Here is a 20450-nt window from a genome sequence, read left to right as displayed (position 1 = left end):
TGGCAAATAGCATAGCATTATCTCAGTACAACCTAAAAAAGTATTTTACACACATCATAGGTGTCCATTACAATCTATGCAATAATCACGATGCATTATTCGTCACCAGTACTTGAAAACATGTGAATAAAACTGTAAATACATTATGCTACATACATACATACATACTGTATACGCCTACAGTAGAAACGACAACACAATATACAGAAAATAAGGAACTTACTGTGATAGGAACGCACACATGTCCAAAGTTATTATTTGTAAGGAAAACAACAAGGAGGGCAATGCGAGCGCCAGCCAGAACATTTCCAATTTGTGCAAGACTGTGCAAATGTCTGCAAACATGATCTGCGCAAACATTGGTGAAGTGCGTTGGCTCTCCTCTAAGAGAGAAGTTTGTCCTGCTCAGTAAAGCCTCAAACATAAATTGTCCGCAACATTGAAATGGGCTACTTCTATGTGAATTAATGAGGAGGAGGAACAAACCTTAATTAAACTGTTAGAAAATACAACTTGTTAGAAAATATTTTGAAATTGACAAGTTGAAACACAGTTTATAGATAATTAGCAGGCAGCGCGTGTTAACTGTCCTGTTGCGTAATAATCACATTTTGGAACAGTGAGTGCATTCTGACATCATGTGCATAAAACAACTCACGCTGGGGTGACCGTTAGATATATTTAGAACTCACATATGAAAAGGTTAACGTAGGGCTATCTTCTGTATACCACCCCTATCTTGTCACAACACAACTGATTGGCTAAAATGCATTAAGAAGGAAATAAATTACACAAATTCATTTTTAACAATGCACACCTGTTAATTGAAATGCATTCCTGGTGATTTCCTCATGAAGCTGGTTGAGAGAATGCCAAGAGTGTGCAAAGTTGTCATCAAGGCAAAGGGAAGAATATAAAATATATTTAGATTTGTTTAACACCTTTTCGCTCGAGCTTGACAAGCCCTACTGTCTGGTAACAGTATGGGAAGTAGCTAGCTTTAAGCCAATACCAGGGTGACAGTCACGGTAAGCACACGCATAAAACACATGAAGCAACAGTACATCTATCAACAATACTTTTAATAAAAAATAAAGAATTGCCAGTTTTATAACTGAAAATGTACACTTATTTGTGTAAAACTAAGTGAGATAGGACTCAGACTCATCCTCTGGCTTAAAAACATAAGTCCAAACTCTCCCAGTATCATAGCTCAATTTCTTCCGTGGTAAGAAACGGAAGAAATGAAAACCACAATCAAAACCGTCTAACTAGAGCAGAACGCACCCACTTTACATTCAACACGCCCACTACTTTCCCTAAGATCTTTATAACTAAACCAAGATAGGCCACAGCCAGTCGTTTCAAATTTGAAGAAATTAGTCATAGTTGGCAGAACAAGCAAGGAGGTAGGCAGAGCCAAGCACGAGCTAGCGAGATCGTATTGGCGCGTTCTAGCATATATTTCCGTTAGGGAATGCCTACTCTGTGAGACGCGAGTGTGCTGTCTAGCTCCCGCCTATCCTTTCTTTGGATTGGTGGATACTTCTCATTATTGTATCTTGATTTTAATATTCGATGAGGGTTGTTATTTAACTAGGCAAGTCAATTAAGAACAAATTATTTACAATGACGGCCTACTGGGGTTAACTGCCTTGTTCAGGGGCAGAATGACAGATTTGTAACTTGTCAACTCAGGGATTCGATCCAGCAACCTTTCGGTTACAGGAAAAACCTTCTCAAACCTCAGTAGCACTGATAAACTTAAACTTTTTCCTCTTTTCTACAGATCAACCTTTTGACCTCAATCACTATGCCTACCTTCACATTTGCTTTGATACCATAGTGTGAGGGACCCAATACTCATCCCACTCTATATCTATAAACTCAGACTACCAATCGATCGAAGATTTATCTTTGCAGCTCTCACATTGGAGAGGAAGTTACCACTATAGATACTGATCTAAAATAATTTTGCATGTTACTACCTCACGGTGAAGGTTAGGATTTTTGGAGGTAATCTGATTGGAGGTAATCTGATCTGTGTCTAAAGACCTATTCGCACATGACGAGTATTACTAAATAATTTTGGTTATGTAATTATAACCCCAGAATGTCCGTTATTCCAGAGCACGATTCGGACGGGACTATTTTTTTCCAAACTGCCACCTCTAATTCTTTCTCTTTTTTCAATAAATTGACAGTTCTGTCTGAAGCCTGGAGGTTCCATCAGCCTTCAGATGTGAGCCAAACAGCGCACTTGCACTTGATATGCATTTTTAGGCTATGGATGAGAAAGCGAACTTGTCATTTCCAAACGTTTAGCTCAGTTGTATGCTGCTTTGCGATCTATTAACAGCAAGGGTTGCATTAAATAGACGCAATATTTGTTTATGATGCATTTGGCTATGTTCAATTCATTCGCACAAAAAGTATTTACAAAAGCATTCACTGTGAAAGTTGATACATGTACTATAGGCCCTTCATATATCTACTATATTCAGCACTTCGTTTAATTTATCGAATCAGTTACTGTTTTCTTACTCAAACCGCGAGCAACATCTGTCAAACTCAGACATTTCTCAGGGATGTCGATTCGCACCGGGCAAGTATTGTCAGAGGACTTTGGAGTTTGCCAAAAAAACAGTAGGTTATTCTGGCTGGAATTGTTACTCTCCTGCCATGTAAAAATTACTGACATGGCAGATTTGAACGGCACTAAAATGACAGATGTGCTGTTTTGTGCTTGTGCACATAATTACGTTACCCCAATAAAACTCCAAGTAGTGGAGAAATTAAGTGGTTAATATCATTATTGGCACAGGCAAAACAGATAGCAATAAATACTTGTGGAAATATTCAATAACGTCGAATATAAGATAAAACATCAATGTCTGTCTATTTTGTTCATATTTTAAGCAGATGGATTGTTTCCCAGCAGCCAGAGTGATTTAATTTGTCAAGCTCCGTGACTTCGGAAACACCCCTCTCCGCCCACCTCCAGTCTACTGTCCCGAGAGTGGAGTTTGCGCAATGTTATCAGCTCCGCCATTGACGGAGTCGCTGGAGAAAATTGCACATAGCCTGTCGCGTTTGTTCTTAGTAAGTATTCGACGTCTAGATCATGTATTCTCACAACTGAATTTAGTGTCGTTAATACATACGGTTGTTTACATCTACATGATTGGATTTGCATAAACTGTACGGCAGAAGTTGTCAAGCCTCCTGCATCGTTAGCTAGCTTACGCACACCTAGCCAGCAGCGAGCGTGTCGTGCACGGCTGCGTCGCCCGTGTGCTCCACTCCATGGATCCAAGAATCGCCTGGTTCCAGCCAGAACAGCTCGGCCCTGCCAATAGCGCGTGGATGAATATTTGGGAAACGACACAAGGTCTGGGCAATTTGAGTTTGAGTAATCATAACAACCACGGCTCTGCTGTGTGGAACACGCCCACCACCAAGACGAGCCCTAGTACAACGGTATCCGTGAACTGGGGCACGGGCAACGTGATTCAGAACGGAGTCCCCGACGCTGTCACGAGCAGCAGTGAGACGAGGATGCAAGGGACGATCAATCCAAAAGGCGATAATGAAATAGAACATAAATTCGACCTATTGGAAGCAAATATCAACCAGCATCCTGCGGGGAGGGGTAGTAGTGGACCTTGGGTAGTGGGTGGCACTGCGTTCGGTAGCCTCAGAGAAAGAGAATGTGGACTTGGGAACAGACGGAGAAGAGACAACCGAGCGAGCACTTTCGGATTTAACCGCAGTTTATTGAGTATTGGCAGTAACTCTGCAGTGGACGACGCTGGGTGCCATGGAGTTGGTTACACAGGCACGCCTTGGAAAACCAGGAACTACTCTGCAGGGATTTTGGGGTAAGGAAGGATGCCTGGGGCAGCAGAACTCCTCTACACACACGTGTCATGTTTGAACTGGCAGGATGTCAATGTATTACAGAACACAGGGAGGGACATTGGTGTGTGTTTTGCCAATAAGTTATGAGCCACCTGATAAGTTGATCTACATGAGGAGATTTCTCACACAGAATGATCACATATTGCCTGTCTTTTCTAGCTCGTCAGTGATAAAGATGACTTTCGTTGAACATCATATGTACTATTCAGCAGCAGTTGTTTACAATATGTGAAGTCTTATCATAAGACTCGTGCAAACACACATTTGGGATCATGTGAGTTGAAAGAGTTGGGTGCCCACTTTAGAGTAGACTGCTATTATTATCCTCAGTTTTGTTTCCTTCCTCGGAACATGACCAGGTAGATCTGAACTGGCACCACACAAGGCTAGCTCAGCTCTGTTACATTCCAATGACTCATCTGGTTCAGACTCCACAAACTCCTTCCTACTTGACATACTGAGAAGTTCGTGGTACAAGTGTTTTTCAGTGAGAAGCGTGCATTCCTCAATTTTCCATTTATGATTTTATAATAGTATGGGCTCCTTGAATTATGGATATTTCATCGCTATCCTATATAGTTTCAGAATCAGAAGTAGGTCCTACACCCGAAACTATTAAAATGGCTAGGGGCCCATTCTATGAGCTTTTCAGTTAACCCCACCACTGATCTGAGACCTGAACATGTAGAAATGAAACCACCCTTTTCATTTTAGTCTTATCTCCTCTGCTGTATTAATAGCCTAGCACAGGGGTCTCCAACAGTACCAGTAGCTCGCAGCACACCTATGAGTAGCTTACCAAACAATTATGTTCCACTGCAAACTGTCATAAACAAATCTCACAAGTATCAGACCCTGCAAGTTCCCAGCTACTTACTAATCAAGGCAACACTGACATTATCCAGGGCTTGACATTCACTTTTTTTTTTAGCCTTTGGGCAAGTAGGACTGATTCTTTACTTGTCTGAAAGCTCAAGTCACTTGTCCCCCCCCCCCAAAAAAAGGTGACACTTTTTTTGTGTTTTTGTACGATGCAAGGAACCACTGTACAAAATAACCTTAATTATTGTCACTGGTATTGACAATGGGAGGCTGCTGGCCTCTTATCCCATGTATCATATCTTCTGCTGTTGTGGCCTTGAGCAAGGCACTTAACCCCCCACAAATTAAAATACTACACTGATGGGCAACTGATTCAAAACCATGTGGTCTGTCAACCCTCCATTTGGAGAGCTATTATCTAACCCTGCTCAAACACACCAGTCAGCTTATCAAGGTCCAGTTGATTGCCAGATTTAAATAAAAAAAATATATTTTTACAATGTGATGTTACCCCCAATCGTTCTCCTTAATGCTGAGAGCTAAACTGAGATGCATCATGTCCCATTTTTGCAGTCGGACTCACAACCTTCCAATCTCAGGGCAGACACTAACCACAAGGCCACTGAGATGGTCAGTTAGGCTATTCTAATAATATATATTTTTACTTTGTCAGAATTACATGGCCAGTATTGAATAGAGGAGAATCCGAGCCAATTTTGAGTGCTGCCCTAAATGCACCACCATCAAGCAGCTTAGGGAAGAGATCCTCTGTCTGTTAGCTCAGCTGCAAAAAAGGATAACATGCTTCTGAGTAAACCTCTGTAACCCAGGCAAATCGAATCTCAGTTTTAAATGCCTCCTATAGCAAAGCTGTTGCTGAGTTGGGAGGTGTTGATCTGTCCCAATCCAACGGACAGATGTAAAAGCTCAACTCCGCGGCCCGCGGGAGACTGGACACTCGCAAGGCGTAGAGGATTGGGGAGGCAGTCTGGGCACACTTTCATCTATACGAAAGATCCAATCCATCTATCTGACAGCTTTGCCCCTCTTGAGACGGACCTACCAGCCCCAGGAGTCTGCACGGATCCTGGGTGTATACTAACAGCCGGCAGGTGCCCGGTGGCACCCTCCCTAACAGCCACCACAGTTCAGCAAATCGCTTCCCCATCAGATTCCATCAACACCATTATTGTGGGCAGCTCGACGGTGAGATTTTGGCCTGCTTACGATCTGTGGACTGACCAAGGTCCACTGTCACCCAGGAGCCTGTGTCCATGACATCAACTCCCCCCTGCCCACGGTTCTGGCCAACTACTCCAATATTGACACCATTGTCACTCACACAGGTTTTAACTACCTTTTTTTTTTTTAGGCGATCTGAGAAACATTTTCCAAACACCCTCGCTAGCACAGGGAAGATAATAATTATCTATGGCCCCCTCCCGTGTTGCCGAAGGGGTTCGTAACTTTTCAGCTGACTCTTTGCCCTGAACGAGTACACAAAGAAACTTTGTAATGACAGGAATGTTTATTTTTGTGACAACTTTGATTTGCTGTGGGAGCAACAAGCACTTTTTAAAAGAGACAAGATTCACCCTAACCCCAGCGGTTCATGATTATTTCCAGCAACATCGCAAACTGTTTTGAGACTGGCGGACAGGGTCTATTAGTGCTCCAGTTCGCCCTGTCAGAAATAAGCAACAGAGAATTTGGAAAGCCTATCAACTCCTGTTTAAATGGCACTATGGTTATTGTGAGTAACCTAATTTTATGTTCCTTTTAACTTTGCCTTCTAGTGAGTTTATACAAACTGTCATCTCCTACCACTCTGATAGATAAGACTGTCAGAAAACATGGTTGTAACATTAATAAGTTATTCCAACCAATCCCCCCTACCCAGACAACAGCTTTTCATACTCTATCATAAAAGGGAATAAGGGGGGGGGGGCATCCTCTATTATTTTTTTTACTAATGCTCTCAGCTGTAAGACCATTTGTTTGGCGACTTTGGGTCTTTTGAGCATCATGCTGTACTGTTTAAATTTCAGGCACCCGTGCTTGCCATAACCCCGTATAGGCCACCAAAACACAGTGGTGTAAAACTACTTAAGTAGAAATACTTTAAAGTACTACCGTAAGTAGTTGTTTTGGGTACTTTACTATTTATATTTTTGACAACTTTTACTTCACTACATTCCTTAAGAAAATATTGTACTTTTTACTCCATACATTTTTCTTGACTTGAATGCTTAGCAGCACAGGAAAATGGTCCAATTCACGCACTTATCAGCAGAACATCCCTGGTCATCCCTACTGCCTCTGATCTGGTGGACTCGTTAAATAAACACACATGCTTTGTTTGTAAATCATGTCTGAATGTTGGAGTGTGCCCTTGCTATCCACAAATTTAAAAAATTGCGTATAGTGCCGTCTGGTTTGCATAACATAAGGAATTTGAAATTATTTTTATTTCTACTTTTGATACTTATGTCAATTTTAGCGATTACATTTACTTTTGATACTTAAGTATATTAAACCAAATACATTTTAAACTTTTACTTAAGTAGTATTTTACTGGGTGACTCTTACTTGAGTCATTTACTATTAAGATATCTTTACTTTTACTGAAGTATGACAATTGGGTACTTTTTCTACCACTGCCAAAACACTGCCCCACTTTCTTTACTGATTTAACTGAACTATTGTCTTTGAGAACTATGATAAAATAACTGTTGGGTGCATTTAATATTCATGTTGACCAAGATACTGACTCCCTAGCCATTTAATTTCTGAATCTTTTGAGCTCTATGGACTTTATCCAGCATGTTCCTGGGCCCACCCATAAATGCGGCCATACTCTGGACCTGGTTATTACCAAAGGGCTTTCTATTGACGTATCCTCTATTGTTGCTGTTGCTTTATCTAATCACCACTGTGTATTCTTTTACTACCTTGTTGCCTATTGCACAGGGTAATACTGAACGCATTATTAAGAAACACTATCTTACCTGTGAAGTTGCTACAGAATTTATTGGAGTGTATGAACAATACTCCACCTATTCTGCCTTCATCTTCTGATGATTTAGTTGATCACTTTAATTGCAAAATAAGGGCAACTTGGCATATATAACAAGGCAATTTAGAAATGCCAGACGGGCTCATTTTTATAACTTGCTCACTATTTATCAGAATAATCAGATAGTGCTCTTCTCAACCATTGATGGCTTGATAAATCCTACCCCCGCAAATCTTTGAACTTTCCTCCACATCTAAATGTAATGAGTTTGCGCCATATTACAGATCTAATGTTAGTTATCAGTCAAGCAAGACCCGGTGAGAATTTTGATATGTGTCCTAGGCTACCACGCAAAGGGACTATGGATTTATTTTCCCTGGTTGGCACAGACATGCACTGGAAATTGATATCACAACTTAAGCCTTTTACCTGCCTTCTCGAGGCTATCCCCACCACCTTCTTCATATCTGAAGAAGTGCAAGCTATTGTTAATCTCTAACTGTTCACAGGCACTTTCCCCACTGCACTAAACTGCTATGGTGAAACCCCTTCTGAAAAAAGTCATCTAGATTTTCTGATTTTAGCAAATTTTCAGCCAATTTCCAACCTTCCATTGTTAAGCAAAAATCTGGAGAAACGTGTTATTTTTAAGTCCCAACTTTATTTTAGAAAAATTCCAATCTGGTTTTCGTAACACCCACAGCACAGAGAAAGCCTTAGTTAATGTGATTTTAGCTGTTTGGCATCTGTGTTGGCTCTATCTAGTTTCTATCTAGTCTCGTACAATGCATTCAGAAAGTAGTCAGACCCTTGCCCTTTTTCCACATTTTGTTACATTACAGCCTTATTCTAAAATGGATTAAGCTGTTTTTTTTTTACCTCACAATCTACACACACTACCCCATAATGACTAAGCAAAAACATGTTTTCAAAATGTTTGCAAATGTATTAAAAATAAAAAATACTAAATTTACATAAGTATTCATTATAGACCCTTTACTATGAGACTTGAAATTGAGCTCCAGTGCATCCTGTTTCCATTGATCATCCTTGATGTTTCTAGAACATGATTGGAGTCCACCTGTGGTAAATTCAATTGATTGGACATGATTTGGAAGGCACACACCTGTCTATATAAAGGTCCCACAGTTGACAGTGCATATCAGAGCAAAAACCAAGGAATTGTCTGTAGAGCTCAGAAACAAGATTGTGTCGAGGCACAGATCTGGGGATAGGTACCAAAAAATGTGTGCAGCATTGAAGGTGCTCAAACACATAGTGGCCTCCATCATTCTTAAATGAAAGAAGTTTGTAACTACCAAGACACTTCCTAGAGCTGGCCGCCAGGCCAAACTGAGCAATCGGGAGAAGGTCCTTGGTCAGAAAGGTGACCAAGAAACTTATGGTCACTCTGACAGAGCTCCAGAGTTCCTCTGTAGATATGGGAGAACTTCCAGAATGACAACTATCTCTGCAGCACCACCAATCAGGCCTTCATGGTAGATTGGCCAGATGGAAGCCATTCCTCAGTAAAAGTCACTTAGACTCTCAGACCATGAGAAATACGATTCTCTGGTCTGATGAAACCACGACTGAAGTCTTTGGCCTGAATGTCAAGCAAAACATCTGGAGGAAACCTGGCACCATCCCTACGGTGAAGCAAGGTGATGGCAGCATCATGCTGTGGGGGAATGTTTTTCAGTGGCAAGGACTGGGAAACTAGTCAGGATCGAGGGAAAGATGAACAGAGCAAAGTACAGAGATCCTTGATGAAAACCTGCTCCAGAGTGCTCAGGACCTCAGATTGGGGCGAAGGTTCACCTTCCAACAGGACAACAACCCTAAGCACACAGCCAAGACAACACGGGAGTGGCTTCAGGACAAGTCTCTGAATGTCCTTGAGTGGCCCAGCCAGAGCCTGGATTTGAACTTGATCGAACATCTCTGAAGAGACCTGAAAATAGCAGTGCAGCAATGCTCCCCATTCAACCTGACAGAGCTTGAGAAGATCTGCAGAGAAAATAAACTCTCCAACAGGTGTGCTAAGCTTGTAGCGTCATACCCAAGGAGACTCGAGGCTGTAGTCACTGCCAAAAGGTGCTTCAACAAAGTATTAAGTAAAGGGTCAATGGAAAGGCTCTCAATACCTACAGTTGAAGTCAGAAGTTTACATGCACTTAGGTTGCAGTCATTAACTAGTTTTTCAACCACTCCAGAACTTTCTTGTTAACAAACTATAGTTTTGGCAAGTCGGTTAGGACATCTACATTGTGCATGACAAGTAATTTTCCAACAATTGTTTACAGACAGATTATTTCACTTATAAATCACAATTCCAGTGGGTCAGAAGTTTATGTACACTAAGTTGACTGTGCCTTTAAACAGCTTGGAACATTCCAGAAAATTATGTCATGGCTTTAGAAGCTTCTGATAGGCTAATTGACATAATTTGAGTCAATTGGCGGTGTACCTGTGGATGTATTTCAAGGCCTACCTTCAAACAGTGCCTCTTTGCTTGACATCTTGGCATCTTTTCTTGACATCAATCAAAAGAAATCAGCCAAGACCTCAGAAAAAAAAGATAGACCTCCACAAGTCTGGTTCATCCTTGGGAGCAATTTTCAAATGCCTGAAGGTACCACGTTCATCTGTAGAAACAATAGTACGCAAGTATAAACACCATTTGACCGTCATACCGCTCAGGAAGGAGACGCATTCTGTCTTCAAGAGATTAACGTACTTTGGTGCGAAAGTGAAATCTATATCCACAGTAAAACGACACCTATGTCGACATAACCTGAAAGGCCGCTCAGCAAGGAAGAAGCCACTGCTCCAAAACTGCCATTTAAAAAAAGCAAGACTACGGTTTGCAACTGCACATGGGACAAAGATCGTACTTTTTGGAGAAATGCCCTCTGTTCTGATGAAACAAAAAATATAACATTTTGGCCATAATGAGCATCGTTATGTTGGGAGGAAAAAGGGGGAGGCTTGCAAGCCGAAGAACACCATCCCAACCATGACGCACGGTGTGTTAGTATCATGTTGTGGGGTTGCTTTGCTGCAGGAGGGACTGGTACACTACACAAAATAGATCAATAGATCACGAGGATGGAAAATGATGTGGTGCTATATTGAAGCAACATCTCAAGACCTCAGTCAGGAAGTTAAAGCTTGGTTGCAAATGGACAATGACCCCAAGCATACTTCCAAAGTTGTGGCAAAATGGCTTAAGGACAACAAAGTCAAGGTATTGGAGTGGCCATCACAAAGCCCTGACCTCAATCCTATAGAAAATGTGTGGGCAGAACTAAAAAAGCGTGTGTGAGCAAGGAGGCCTACAAACCTGACTCCGTTACACCAGCTCTGTCAGGAGGAATGGCCCAAAATGCACCCAACTTATTGTGGGAAGCTTGTGGAAGGCTACCCAAAACATTTGAGCCAAGTTAAACAATTTAAAGGCAATGCTACCAAATACTAATTGAGTGTATGTAAACTTCTGACCCACTGGGAATGTGATGAAAGAAATAAAAGCTGAAATAAATCACTCAATTATTATTCTGACATTTCAAGTTCTTAAAATGAAGTGGTGATCCTAACTGACCTAAGACAGGGAATTTGTACTACGATTAAATGTCAGGAATGTGAAACTGAGGTTAAATGTAATTGGCTAAGGTGTATGTAAACTTCTGACTTAAACTGTGTGTTAAGGTATTACTGTTTCTTTTTAATAAATTAGCAATAAATTCGTAACCTGTTTTCGCTTTGTCATTATAGGGTCTAGTGTGTAGATGAATTTAAAAAAAGTATTTAAATGTAACCTTTATTTAACTAGGAAAGTCAGTTAAGAACAAATTCTTATTTACAATGACGGCCTAAGAACAGTGGGTTAACTGTTTTGTTCATGGGCACAACAACAGATTTTTACCTTGTCAGCTCGGGGATTCAATCGAGCAACCTTTCAGTTACTGGCCCAGTGCTCTTACTGGCCCAGTGCTCCTGCCACCCCTTGTATTGATAAGGAACATTTTTTTATTTAATTCATTTTAGAATAAGGCTGTAACATAACAAAATGTAAGGAAGGGGTCTGAATACTTTCCGAAAGCGTTGTAAATGTATGTATTAGAGGTCGGCCGTTCTTGTGATCATTAAAAATCCTACAATGTGATTTACTTTATTTTATTTTTCTCATTTTGTCCGTCATAGTTGAAGTGTACCTATGATGAAAATTACAGGCCTCATCTTTTTAAGTGGGAGAACTTGCACAATTGGTGGCTGACTAAATACTTTTTTGCCCCACTGTAAACAGGCTTATGTTTGGTTCTGATGGGGAAGAACAGTTCAACTAAGCTCAACAAAACTTATCTTCTTCAAGAATCAATGTGTATACAACGCCTAGTGAAAGTCTACACACCCTTGAACAGTTTTCACGTTTGAGATTGACTCCTTTACTCTCCAGCCACACCAGCTCAAGCTCAGGGTGCCAGCCTTCGGATTCACATTGAGTATTTTTGGCGCACGGTGGTGGAAGGTAGAGAGAGTCCATCAGAGAGGCTGAGGGTGGAGAGACGGTCTACTGGCAGGAAGACAAACAAGAAGACATGTATTGTAGAGCACATCACTTTACCTGGTCTTTCAAGTGATGAAGGGGGGTCAGCTGGAAACACTCGTCATTCAACCTATAGAATGTTGTTTTACATTATAATTAGTTATTATTAGTGGCAAGTTAAAATGTATCGTAAACCAGAATGTATGAACTAATTATTGTTCAACAAATAATGTTATTATGAGTGATAACTGTTGTCACAAGTTTCTGCCTGTGAACAGTGAGTATTTGGTGCATGGTGGTGGAAGGTGGAGACGGTCTGTCAGAGAGGCTGAGGGTGGAGAGACAGTCTGCTGGCAGGAAGACAAACAAGAAGAAATGTATTGTGGGGCACATAACTTTTATATGGGGTTCAAGTGAGGAATGGGATCAGCTGGAAACACTACTCATTCAACCTAATAGAATGTTGTTTTACAGTATACTTAGTATTTCTTATTTTATATAGATTTGCATTTCAATGAAAGAAGACAGCAGCTGATTGACCCATTGACTGTATAGGGTCAACCATGACTAGTTTCACAAAACGATTTATTGTTTTGTGGTCGACCACTACTGGAAACTAACGCACTTCTGTACATCGTGCTGTAAAGTACAATTGACCTTATTTTAGTGTCCCAAAAACGTAACACACTGCTCAAAAAAATAAAGGGAACAGCTAAACAACACAATGTAACTCCAAGTCAATCACACTTCTGTGAAATCAAACTGTCCACTTAGGAAGCAACACTGACAATAAATTTCACATGCTGTTGTGCAAATGGAAGACAACAGGTGGAAATTATAGGCAATTAGCAAGACACCCCCAATAAAGGAGTGGTTCTGCAGGTGGGGATCCACAGACCACTTCTCAGTTCCTATGCTTCCTGGCTGATGTTTTGGTCACTTTTGAATGCTGGCGGTGCTTTCACTCTAGTGGTAGCATGAGACGGAGTCTACAACCCACACAAGTGGCTCAGGTAGTGCAGCTCATCCAGGATGGCACATCAATGCGAGCACATCTGGGACATCATGTCTCGCTGCACCACAGACTGTCCAGGAGTTGGCGGATGCTTTAGTCCAGGTCTGGGAGGAGATCCCTCAGGAGACCATCCACCACCTCATCAGGAGCATGCCCAGGCGTTGTAGGGAGGTCATACAGGCACGTGGAGGCCACACACACTACTGAGCTTCATTTTGACTTGTTTTAAGGACATTACATCAAAGCTGGATCAGCCTGTAGTGTTGTTTTCCACTTTAATTTTGAGTGTGACTCCAAATCCAGACCTCCATGGGTTGATAAATTTGATTTCCATTGATAATTTTTGCGTGATTTTGTTTTCAGCACATTCAACTATGTAAAGAAAAAAGTATTTAATAAGAATATTTCATTCATTTAGATCTAGGATGTGTTATTTTAGTGTTCTCTTTATTTTTTGAGCAGTGTCCTTCCAGGTCAACTGTAATATGAATACCATTGTAAAGCACAATCATTGACGAGACCATCATGCTGCCCGTCTCTCCATGATTGAAGAAGGCGATGAGCTCCGTCAGGTCTTTTTAACAATGGAAGGTGGGGAAGCGAAACCTACTGCGTGATAGGGAAAGGGGGGAAACTGCATTCTTCACTCGATCTGTCCAACTTATCACCTCTAAAATGTAAATAAAACACTAAAGTTTATATAATGTGTCATTAAATACCTACAGTTGAAGTCGGAAGTTTACATACACCTTACCCAACTACATTTAAATTCAGCTTTTCACAATTCCTGACATTTAATCCTGGTAAAAATTCCTTGTTTTAGGTAAGTTAGGATCACAGCTTTATTTGAAGAATGTGAAATGTCAGAATAATAATTGAGTGATTTATTTCAGCTTTTATTTCTTTCATCACATTCCCAGTGGGTCAGAAGTTTACATACACTCAATTAGTATTTGGTAGCATTGCCTTTAAATTGTTTAACTTGGATCAAATGTTTTGGGTAGCCTTCCACAAGCTTCCCACAATAAGTTGGGTGAATTTTGGGCCATTCCTCCTGACAGAGCTGGTGTAACGTTTGTAGGCCTCCTTGCTCACGCACGCTTTTTTTAGTTCTGCCCACACATTTTCTATAGGATTGAGGTCAGGGCTTTGTGATGGCCACTCCAATACCTTGACTTTGTTGTCCTTAAGCCATTTTGCCACAACTTTGGAAGTATGCTTGGGGTCATTGTCCATTTGGAAGACCAATTTTCATTTTACTTGCTCATGAGGCCATCTATTTTGTGAAGTGCACCAGTCCCTCCTGCAGCAAAGCACTCCCACAACATGATGCTGCCACCCCCGTGCTTCACAGTTGGGATGGTTTTCTTCGGCTTGCAAGCCTCCCCTTTTTCCTCCAAACATAACGATGGTCATTATGTCCAAGCAGTTCTATTTTTGTTTCATCAGACCAGAGGACATTTCTCCAAAAAGTACGATCTTAAAAGGAACCACCATGTGCCGTTGCAAACTGTAGTCTGGCATTTTATGGGTTTTTTGGAGCAGTGGCTTTTTCCTTGCTGAGCAGCCTTTCAGGTTATGTCTGTGTAGGACTCGTTTTACTGTGGATATAGATACTTTTGTACCTGTTTCCTTCAGCATCTTCACAAGGTCCTTTGCTGCTGTTCTGGAGTTGATTTCCACTTTTTGCACCAAAGTACGTCATATCTAGGTGACAGAATGCGTCTCCTTCCTGAGCGTACTTGATGAACGTGGTACCTTCAGGATGAACCAGACTTTTTTTCTGAGGTCTTAGCTGATTTAAAAAAAAAATGAAAACATTTTTTCCCATGATGTCAAGCACAGAGGGCCTGAGTAGGTAGGCCTTGAAGTACATCCACAGGTACACCTCCAGTTGACTCAAATGATGTCAATTAGCCTATCAGAAGCTTCTAAAGCCATGGCAACATTTTCTGGAATTTTCCAAGCTGTTTAACCTCTCTAGGGGGTGTGGGATGGTAGCGTCCCACCTGGCCAACATCCAGTGAAATTGCAGAGCGCCAAGTTCAAAAACAGAAATCCTCATTATAAAAATGTATAAAACATGCAAGTGTTATACATCGGTTTAAAGATTAACTTCTTGTTAATCCAACCACGGTGTCAGATTTCAAAAATACTTTAATGGCGAAAGCCTACCATGTGATTATCAGAAAAGCGCCCAGCAGACAAATCATTACAAACAGTTACCAGCCAAGTAGAGGAGTTACACAAGAAATAGCGATAAAATTAATCACTTACCTTTGATCTTCATATGGTTGCACTCACAAGACTCCCATTTGCTCAATAAATGTTTGTTTTGGTCGATGAAGTCCCTCTTTATATCCAGAAACCTCTGTTTTGTTCGTGCGTTTTGTTCAGTAATCCACAGGCTCAAAGGCAGTCACAACAAGCAAACGAAAAATCTGAAAAGTATCAGTAAAGTTCGTAGAAACATGTCAAACGATGTTTATAATCAATCCTCAGTTTTTAGTCATAACAATCACTAATATTTCAACCGGACAAAAGCTTCGTTAATATAACAGAAAAACAAGAAAAGCGCGCTCTTGGTCGCACGCATGGAAAAACCCCTGGGACACGGCGGTGTCCACTCATTTTTCAGAATACAAGCCTTAAACAATTTCTAAAGACTGACATCTAGTGGAAGCCATAGGAAGTGCAATTTGAGTCCTAGGTCAATGGAATCTGTATAGGCAGTCAATGGAAATCCACAAACATAAAATAAATCCCACTTCCTGGATGGATTTTTATCAGGTTTTCGCCTGCCATTTCAGTTCTGTTATACTCGGACATGATTTTAACAGTTTTAGAAACTTGAGTGTTTTCTATCCAAATCTACTATATGCATATCCTAGCTTCTGGGCCTGAGTAGCAGGCAGTTTACTTTGGGCACGCTTTTCATCCGGAGGTGAAAATAGTGCCCCCTACCCTAGAGGTTAAAGGCACAGTCAACTTAGTGTATGTAAACTTCTGGCCCACTGGAATTGTGATTAAGTGAAATCTGTCTGTAAACAATTGTTGGAAAAATGACTTGTTTCATGCACAAAGTAGATGTCTTAGCCAACATGCCAAAACTATAGTTTAACAAGAAACTTGTGGAGTGGTTGAAAAATGAGTTTATGACTGCAACCTACGTGTATGTAAACTTCCGACTTCAACTGTGTTTGAAGGTTTGTGTCGAATTTGAATCAGGTTTTTAGGGCAGTGCTAAAGTTGTCTTCAGAAGTTAACAGCAGCTTTTGAGAGTCATGATGGCTTGCAGTGATGACGCAAGAAATGTATGCATTCAGTTGTACAATTGACTAGGTATCCCACCTGTCCCTTTCTTATTTTTAAACTGCGAGAGAAGTGCAACACCTGGTGGAGAGAGGCTGTACAACACAGAATGAGTTGCATTATGCGTACATTACGTCATGACACTACACAATTTAATGTACAGCGTCAGAGGGGTGGGTTTATTTTCTCCAACTTTTCTCCAATACTATCGGGCCATTACATTTCAATCAATGCTTGAATAGAAACGTAGTTCACACCCCAGACTTTGATGCCAACACAGTCGCTACAGTCCCATTAGTTTTTTATTGCAGTCTCGTTTGAATGCCGTGGTTGCGCAAATTTGTATAGAGTGGGGTTAGTCAACAACAGTAGCTAATTCCAAGTAATTCAGGTAGCAAATGTTACACAGAACCATCGGGACCATATAAATATGTATACATATATTTTATGTGGTACTGTAATTCAGCGTTTAGCTGCCATAGTACACATGAAACTAAATAAACTTATCATTGAATCTTGGCGCGTTCTTTGCCAGTTGGGGTCGCGCAAGTCCTTTAACTCACTGGACCTAGTTAGCTAACTAGCTAGCAAGCAAATGATAGCTAGCTGTCACTGTTAGCAAGCTATGTAGATCATGTGCTTTCCTAGTCTTAGCTAGACTACCAATGTTTTACAAATAATAACACTAGCTAGCTTAATTAGCTACCTAATATCACATCGGCTAGACCCTAAACATATTGCCTTAGCTAGCTCGCTAGGCTCTAACAGTTAGCTAAGATAGGTAGTTGGCTAACATTAACAAAGAAACTTTGAAAACCATGGCCAGTCCAGAAATTAAGCTAGCTACAATGTCAAACTAATTAGCAACAGCGACAAAATACACTGCTACAAATACACTAGCTGCAATGACCTATTTTGAACTTTTTGGTATCTTTTCCGGCTGGCTTGGCAGGCTTGAGCTGCAAGGCTGACGGCTCAAGCAGCAGAGGCCACCACTGCTGCATCGTGTTTTTTTGTTTCCTTTAGAGGTAATGCTAGTTCCCTATTAAGGATACTTCAGAAAGCATTGATGAGGGTAATTTGCGATACATGTATGCTGCTATTTGCTATGTTGAAAATTACAATCACAGATTTGTAAAACAGACAGGAAATAGTAGCCTATTGTTGACTTGGTGATGTGAGGTCTCAATCTTGAATTAAACTTTGTCTATGTTCACGTTCAGCAAAAATGTGGCATGCAAACTTGGGTTATGACAAAGAAACACTGTCAAAGTTACACAGTTGGTGATAGTTTATATTTTGTTCTGTCTTCTCAGAAAGCGCAGGCAACCCATAACTACTGTCAAAAGATCCATGCAGGAAACTGTTTGATATCTCACACGAGGTGTGCAAAAATAATACATGTGACATTAAGCAGACGCTTTTATCCAAAGCGACAGTATGCATGCGTTCATGGCCCCGGGAAGTGAACCCACAATCATGACGTTTCGAAAGCCATGATTTTTTCCCCCCATTGACTGTTATGGTCGTTATTTATTTGGCTATTTTAATAGGCTATAGACTACAGTAATTTGCGGTAATTCAGCATGCATGGTTGTAGGGTCCATCACTCTTTCAGCCAAGGTGACAGATTATCAAATGGAAGATTTTGGCCTACTTTTATTTATTTTTTTGAAAATACAATTATTCTATGTCCTAGGCTACAACAACCCAGTGTAATGAGGAATGTATTATTGTTAGTATACCATTTGTCTAGGCTGTAAACTGCAGTGATGTAGGCTAATTTTGAATAACCACTCAAATGTCCTTTTGTGTTTCATGCCGAAATAAAGCCCTGATTTATAAAACCATTTGGATCAGTTATGGGTTTATTCTCGACCGTTTACAAGGTCCAGAAAGTGAAACTAGTCCACTCATATGGTGTATTTTGTCAGGATGTATCAGCATTTACAGATGGGCCTACCATAGAAAAATAGGCACTGATGTGATGTCTGTTGTGTATCATGTATCCCAAGTCGTCCTGTAATTAACGTGGCCTCCACCATATGCATAACAATTGTCAATGCCATTTCATATTAGGCCAGCGTTGGCTGAATGACTGAAATTAATATAATTAGTGTGAGTGGGGTTCCAAAAAACATCTGTAGTAAAATCTCATTTATTTTTATCATAGATTCTCTAGGGGCCTTCTCCATCTGATAGCCTATAGGCTGAACATTTGCTAGCAAATTCAACGTGAGATTATTACATTAATTTGTTTTTGTTCTTCCATCACCTGCCGAATAAAAACCTCATGGCCCTACTATTGAAAATGTTAACTGTGCCAGATATGCTGATGTGGACTTGGCCCGAGTACCATTAGTCGGAACCAAGAGTAATATGATTCTGCCGTACTCGGGAAGAACTCAGCCTGTATGAAGTATTCCAAGTCGATGCAGAGTCTCAAACGTAATAGGCCCGAACCCACCGGGTTGATTGGGTATTAATGCCCATGATTTTGGAATGAGATGTTTGACGAGCAGGTGTTCACATACTTTTGGTCATGTAGTGCATATCATGAGTAAGTATAATGCCTTCAGAAAGTATTCAGACCCCTTGACTTTTTCCAAATTTTGTCACGTTACAGCCTTATTCTAAAATGGATATTAAAAAAATACTGCAATCTACACACAATACCCCATAATGGCAAGGCAAAAACGGCGTTAGACTTTTTTACAAATCTATTAAACATCAAATACAGCTACCTTATTTACATAAGTATTCGGACCCTTTGCTATGAGACTCAATTGAGCTCAGGTGCATCCTGTTTCCATTGATCATCCTTGACGTTTCTACAACTTGATTGGATTCCACCTGTGGTAAATTCAATTGATTGGACATGATAGGGAAAGGCACACACCTGTCTATGTAAGGTCCCACAGTTGACAGTGCATGTTAGAGCAAAAACCAAGCGATGAGGTCGATGGAATTGTGCGTAGAGCTCAGACAAGTTTGTCTCTCGGCACAGATCTGGGGAAGGGTACCAAAAACATATCTGCGGCATTGAATGTCCTCAAGAACACAGTGGCCTCCATTTTTAAATTGAAAAAGTTTGGCACCACCAAGACTCTTCCTAGAAATGGCCGCCCAGCCAAACGGCGTAATCGGGGGAGAAGGGCGTTGGTCAGGGAGGTGACCAAGGATGCGATGGTCACTGTTACGAATCCCTTTTGGCCTGACAATCTAGGGGGGGATGGTAACGAGACCCATAACATGACTCATGCAAATTATAATAGTGGAAAAGAGTGAGAACGAAATAACCATAGACAATTAAATGACCGTCAAACACTCATGGTTTATTTGAAAACACACGGTAATGGGGGGAGCAGGAAAAGGGGCTGAGCTGGACCCAAGGAAAGAAATAATAAGTATCCAAAAACACCCCCAAGCTAGACTAGCCTACTTCACCAACCGCTAACTAACTAACCAAAAATACAGTTGGTGGTAATCCCAGTTCTAACTAGTGTTTTTATACAAAGTATTCCTACGGGTAATGTATGCCCATGGGCGACTTATCTTGGTACCCCCTTTTCCCACCGTCATACAAACACCATAACAAAACCAATACTCACAGGTGGGGACAAAGTGACATGTAGATGCAAAAACCAAACAAGAGCTCTGCAGACAGATGGCATTGACAGAGAGATTGAGCTCCAGAGGAAACAACTGAATGGGTTTTTAAACCAAGGGAAAGGGAATGTGATAGGGTAATGAAAACAGGAGGAGGTGTGTTCTGATTAGCGACTGATTGGTGACTGATTGGGGAATGATGATTG

At 40.9% G+C, this 20450-nt stretch overlaps 1 protein-coding gene across 1 annotated transcript in view; it reads left to right on the top strand.

Moving 5' to 3' along the window:
- The first annotated feature begins 2997 nt into the window (after nt 1-2997).
- The window catches only part of LOC110524212 (terminal nucleotidyltransferase 4B), a 51528-nt gene continuing 34075 nt past the window's right edge, over nt 2998-20450 (top strand). Inside the window, exon 1 of the mRNA XM_021603662.2 lies at nt 2998-3881. Within this exon, the coding sequence (XP_021459337.2) occupies nt 3307-3881 (575 nt within the window). The 5' untranslated portion in view covers nt 2998-3306. The remainder of the gene's footprint in view (nt 3882-20450) is intronic.

The sequence above is a fragment of the Oncorhynchus mykiss genome, chromosome 1 (genome assembly GCF_013265735.2).
Source record: "Oncorhynchus mykiss isolate Arlee chromosome 1, USDA_OmykA_1.1, whole genome shotgun sequence".
In the NCBI taxonomy this organism is placed as follows: domain Eukaryota; kingdom Metazoa; phylum Chordata; class Actinopteri; order Salmoniformes; family Salmonidae; genus Oncorhynchus; species Oncorhynchus mykiss.
The sequence above is the reverse complement of the archived record's forward strand: the minus strand, read 5'-3'. Positions and strand labels throughout refer to the sequence as shown.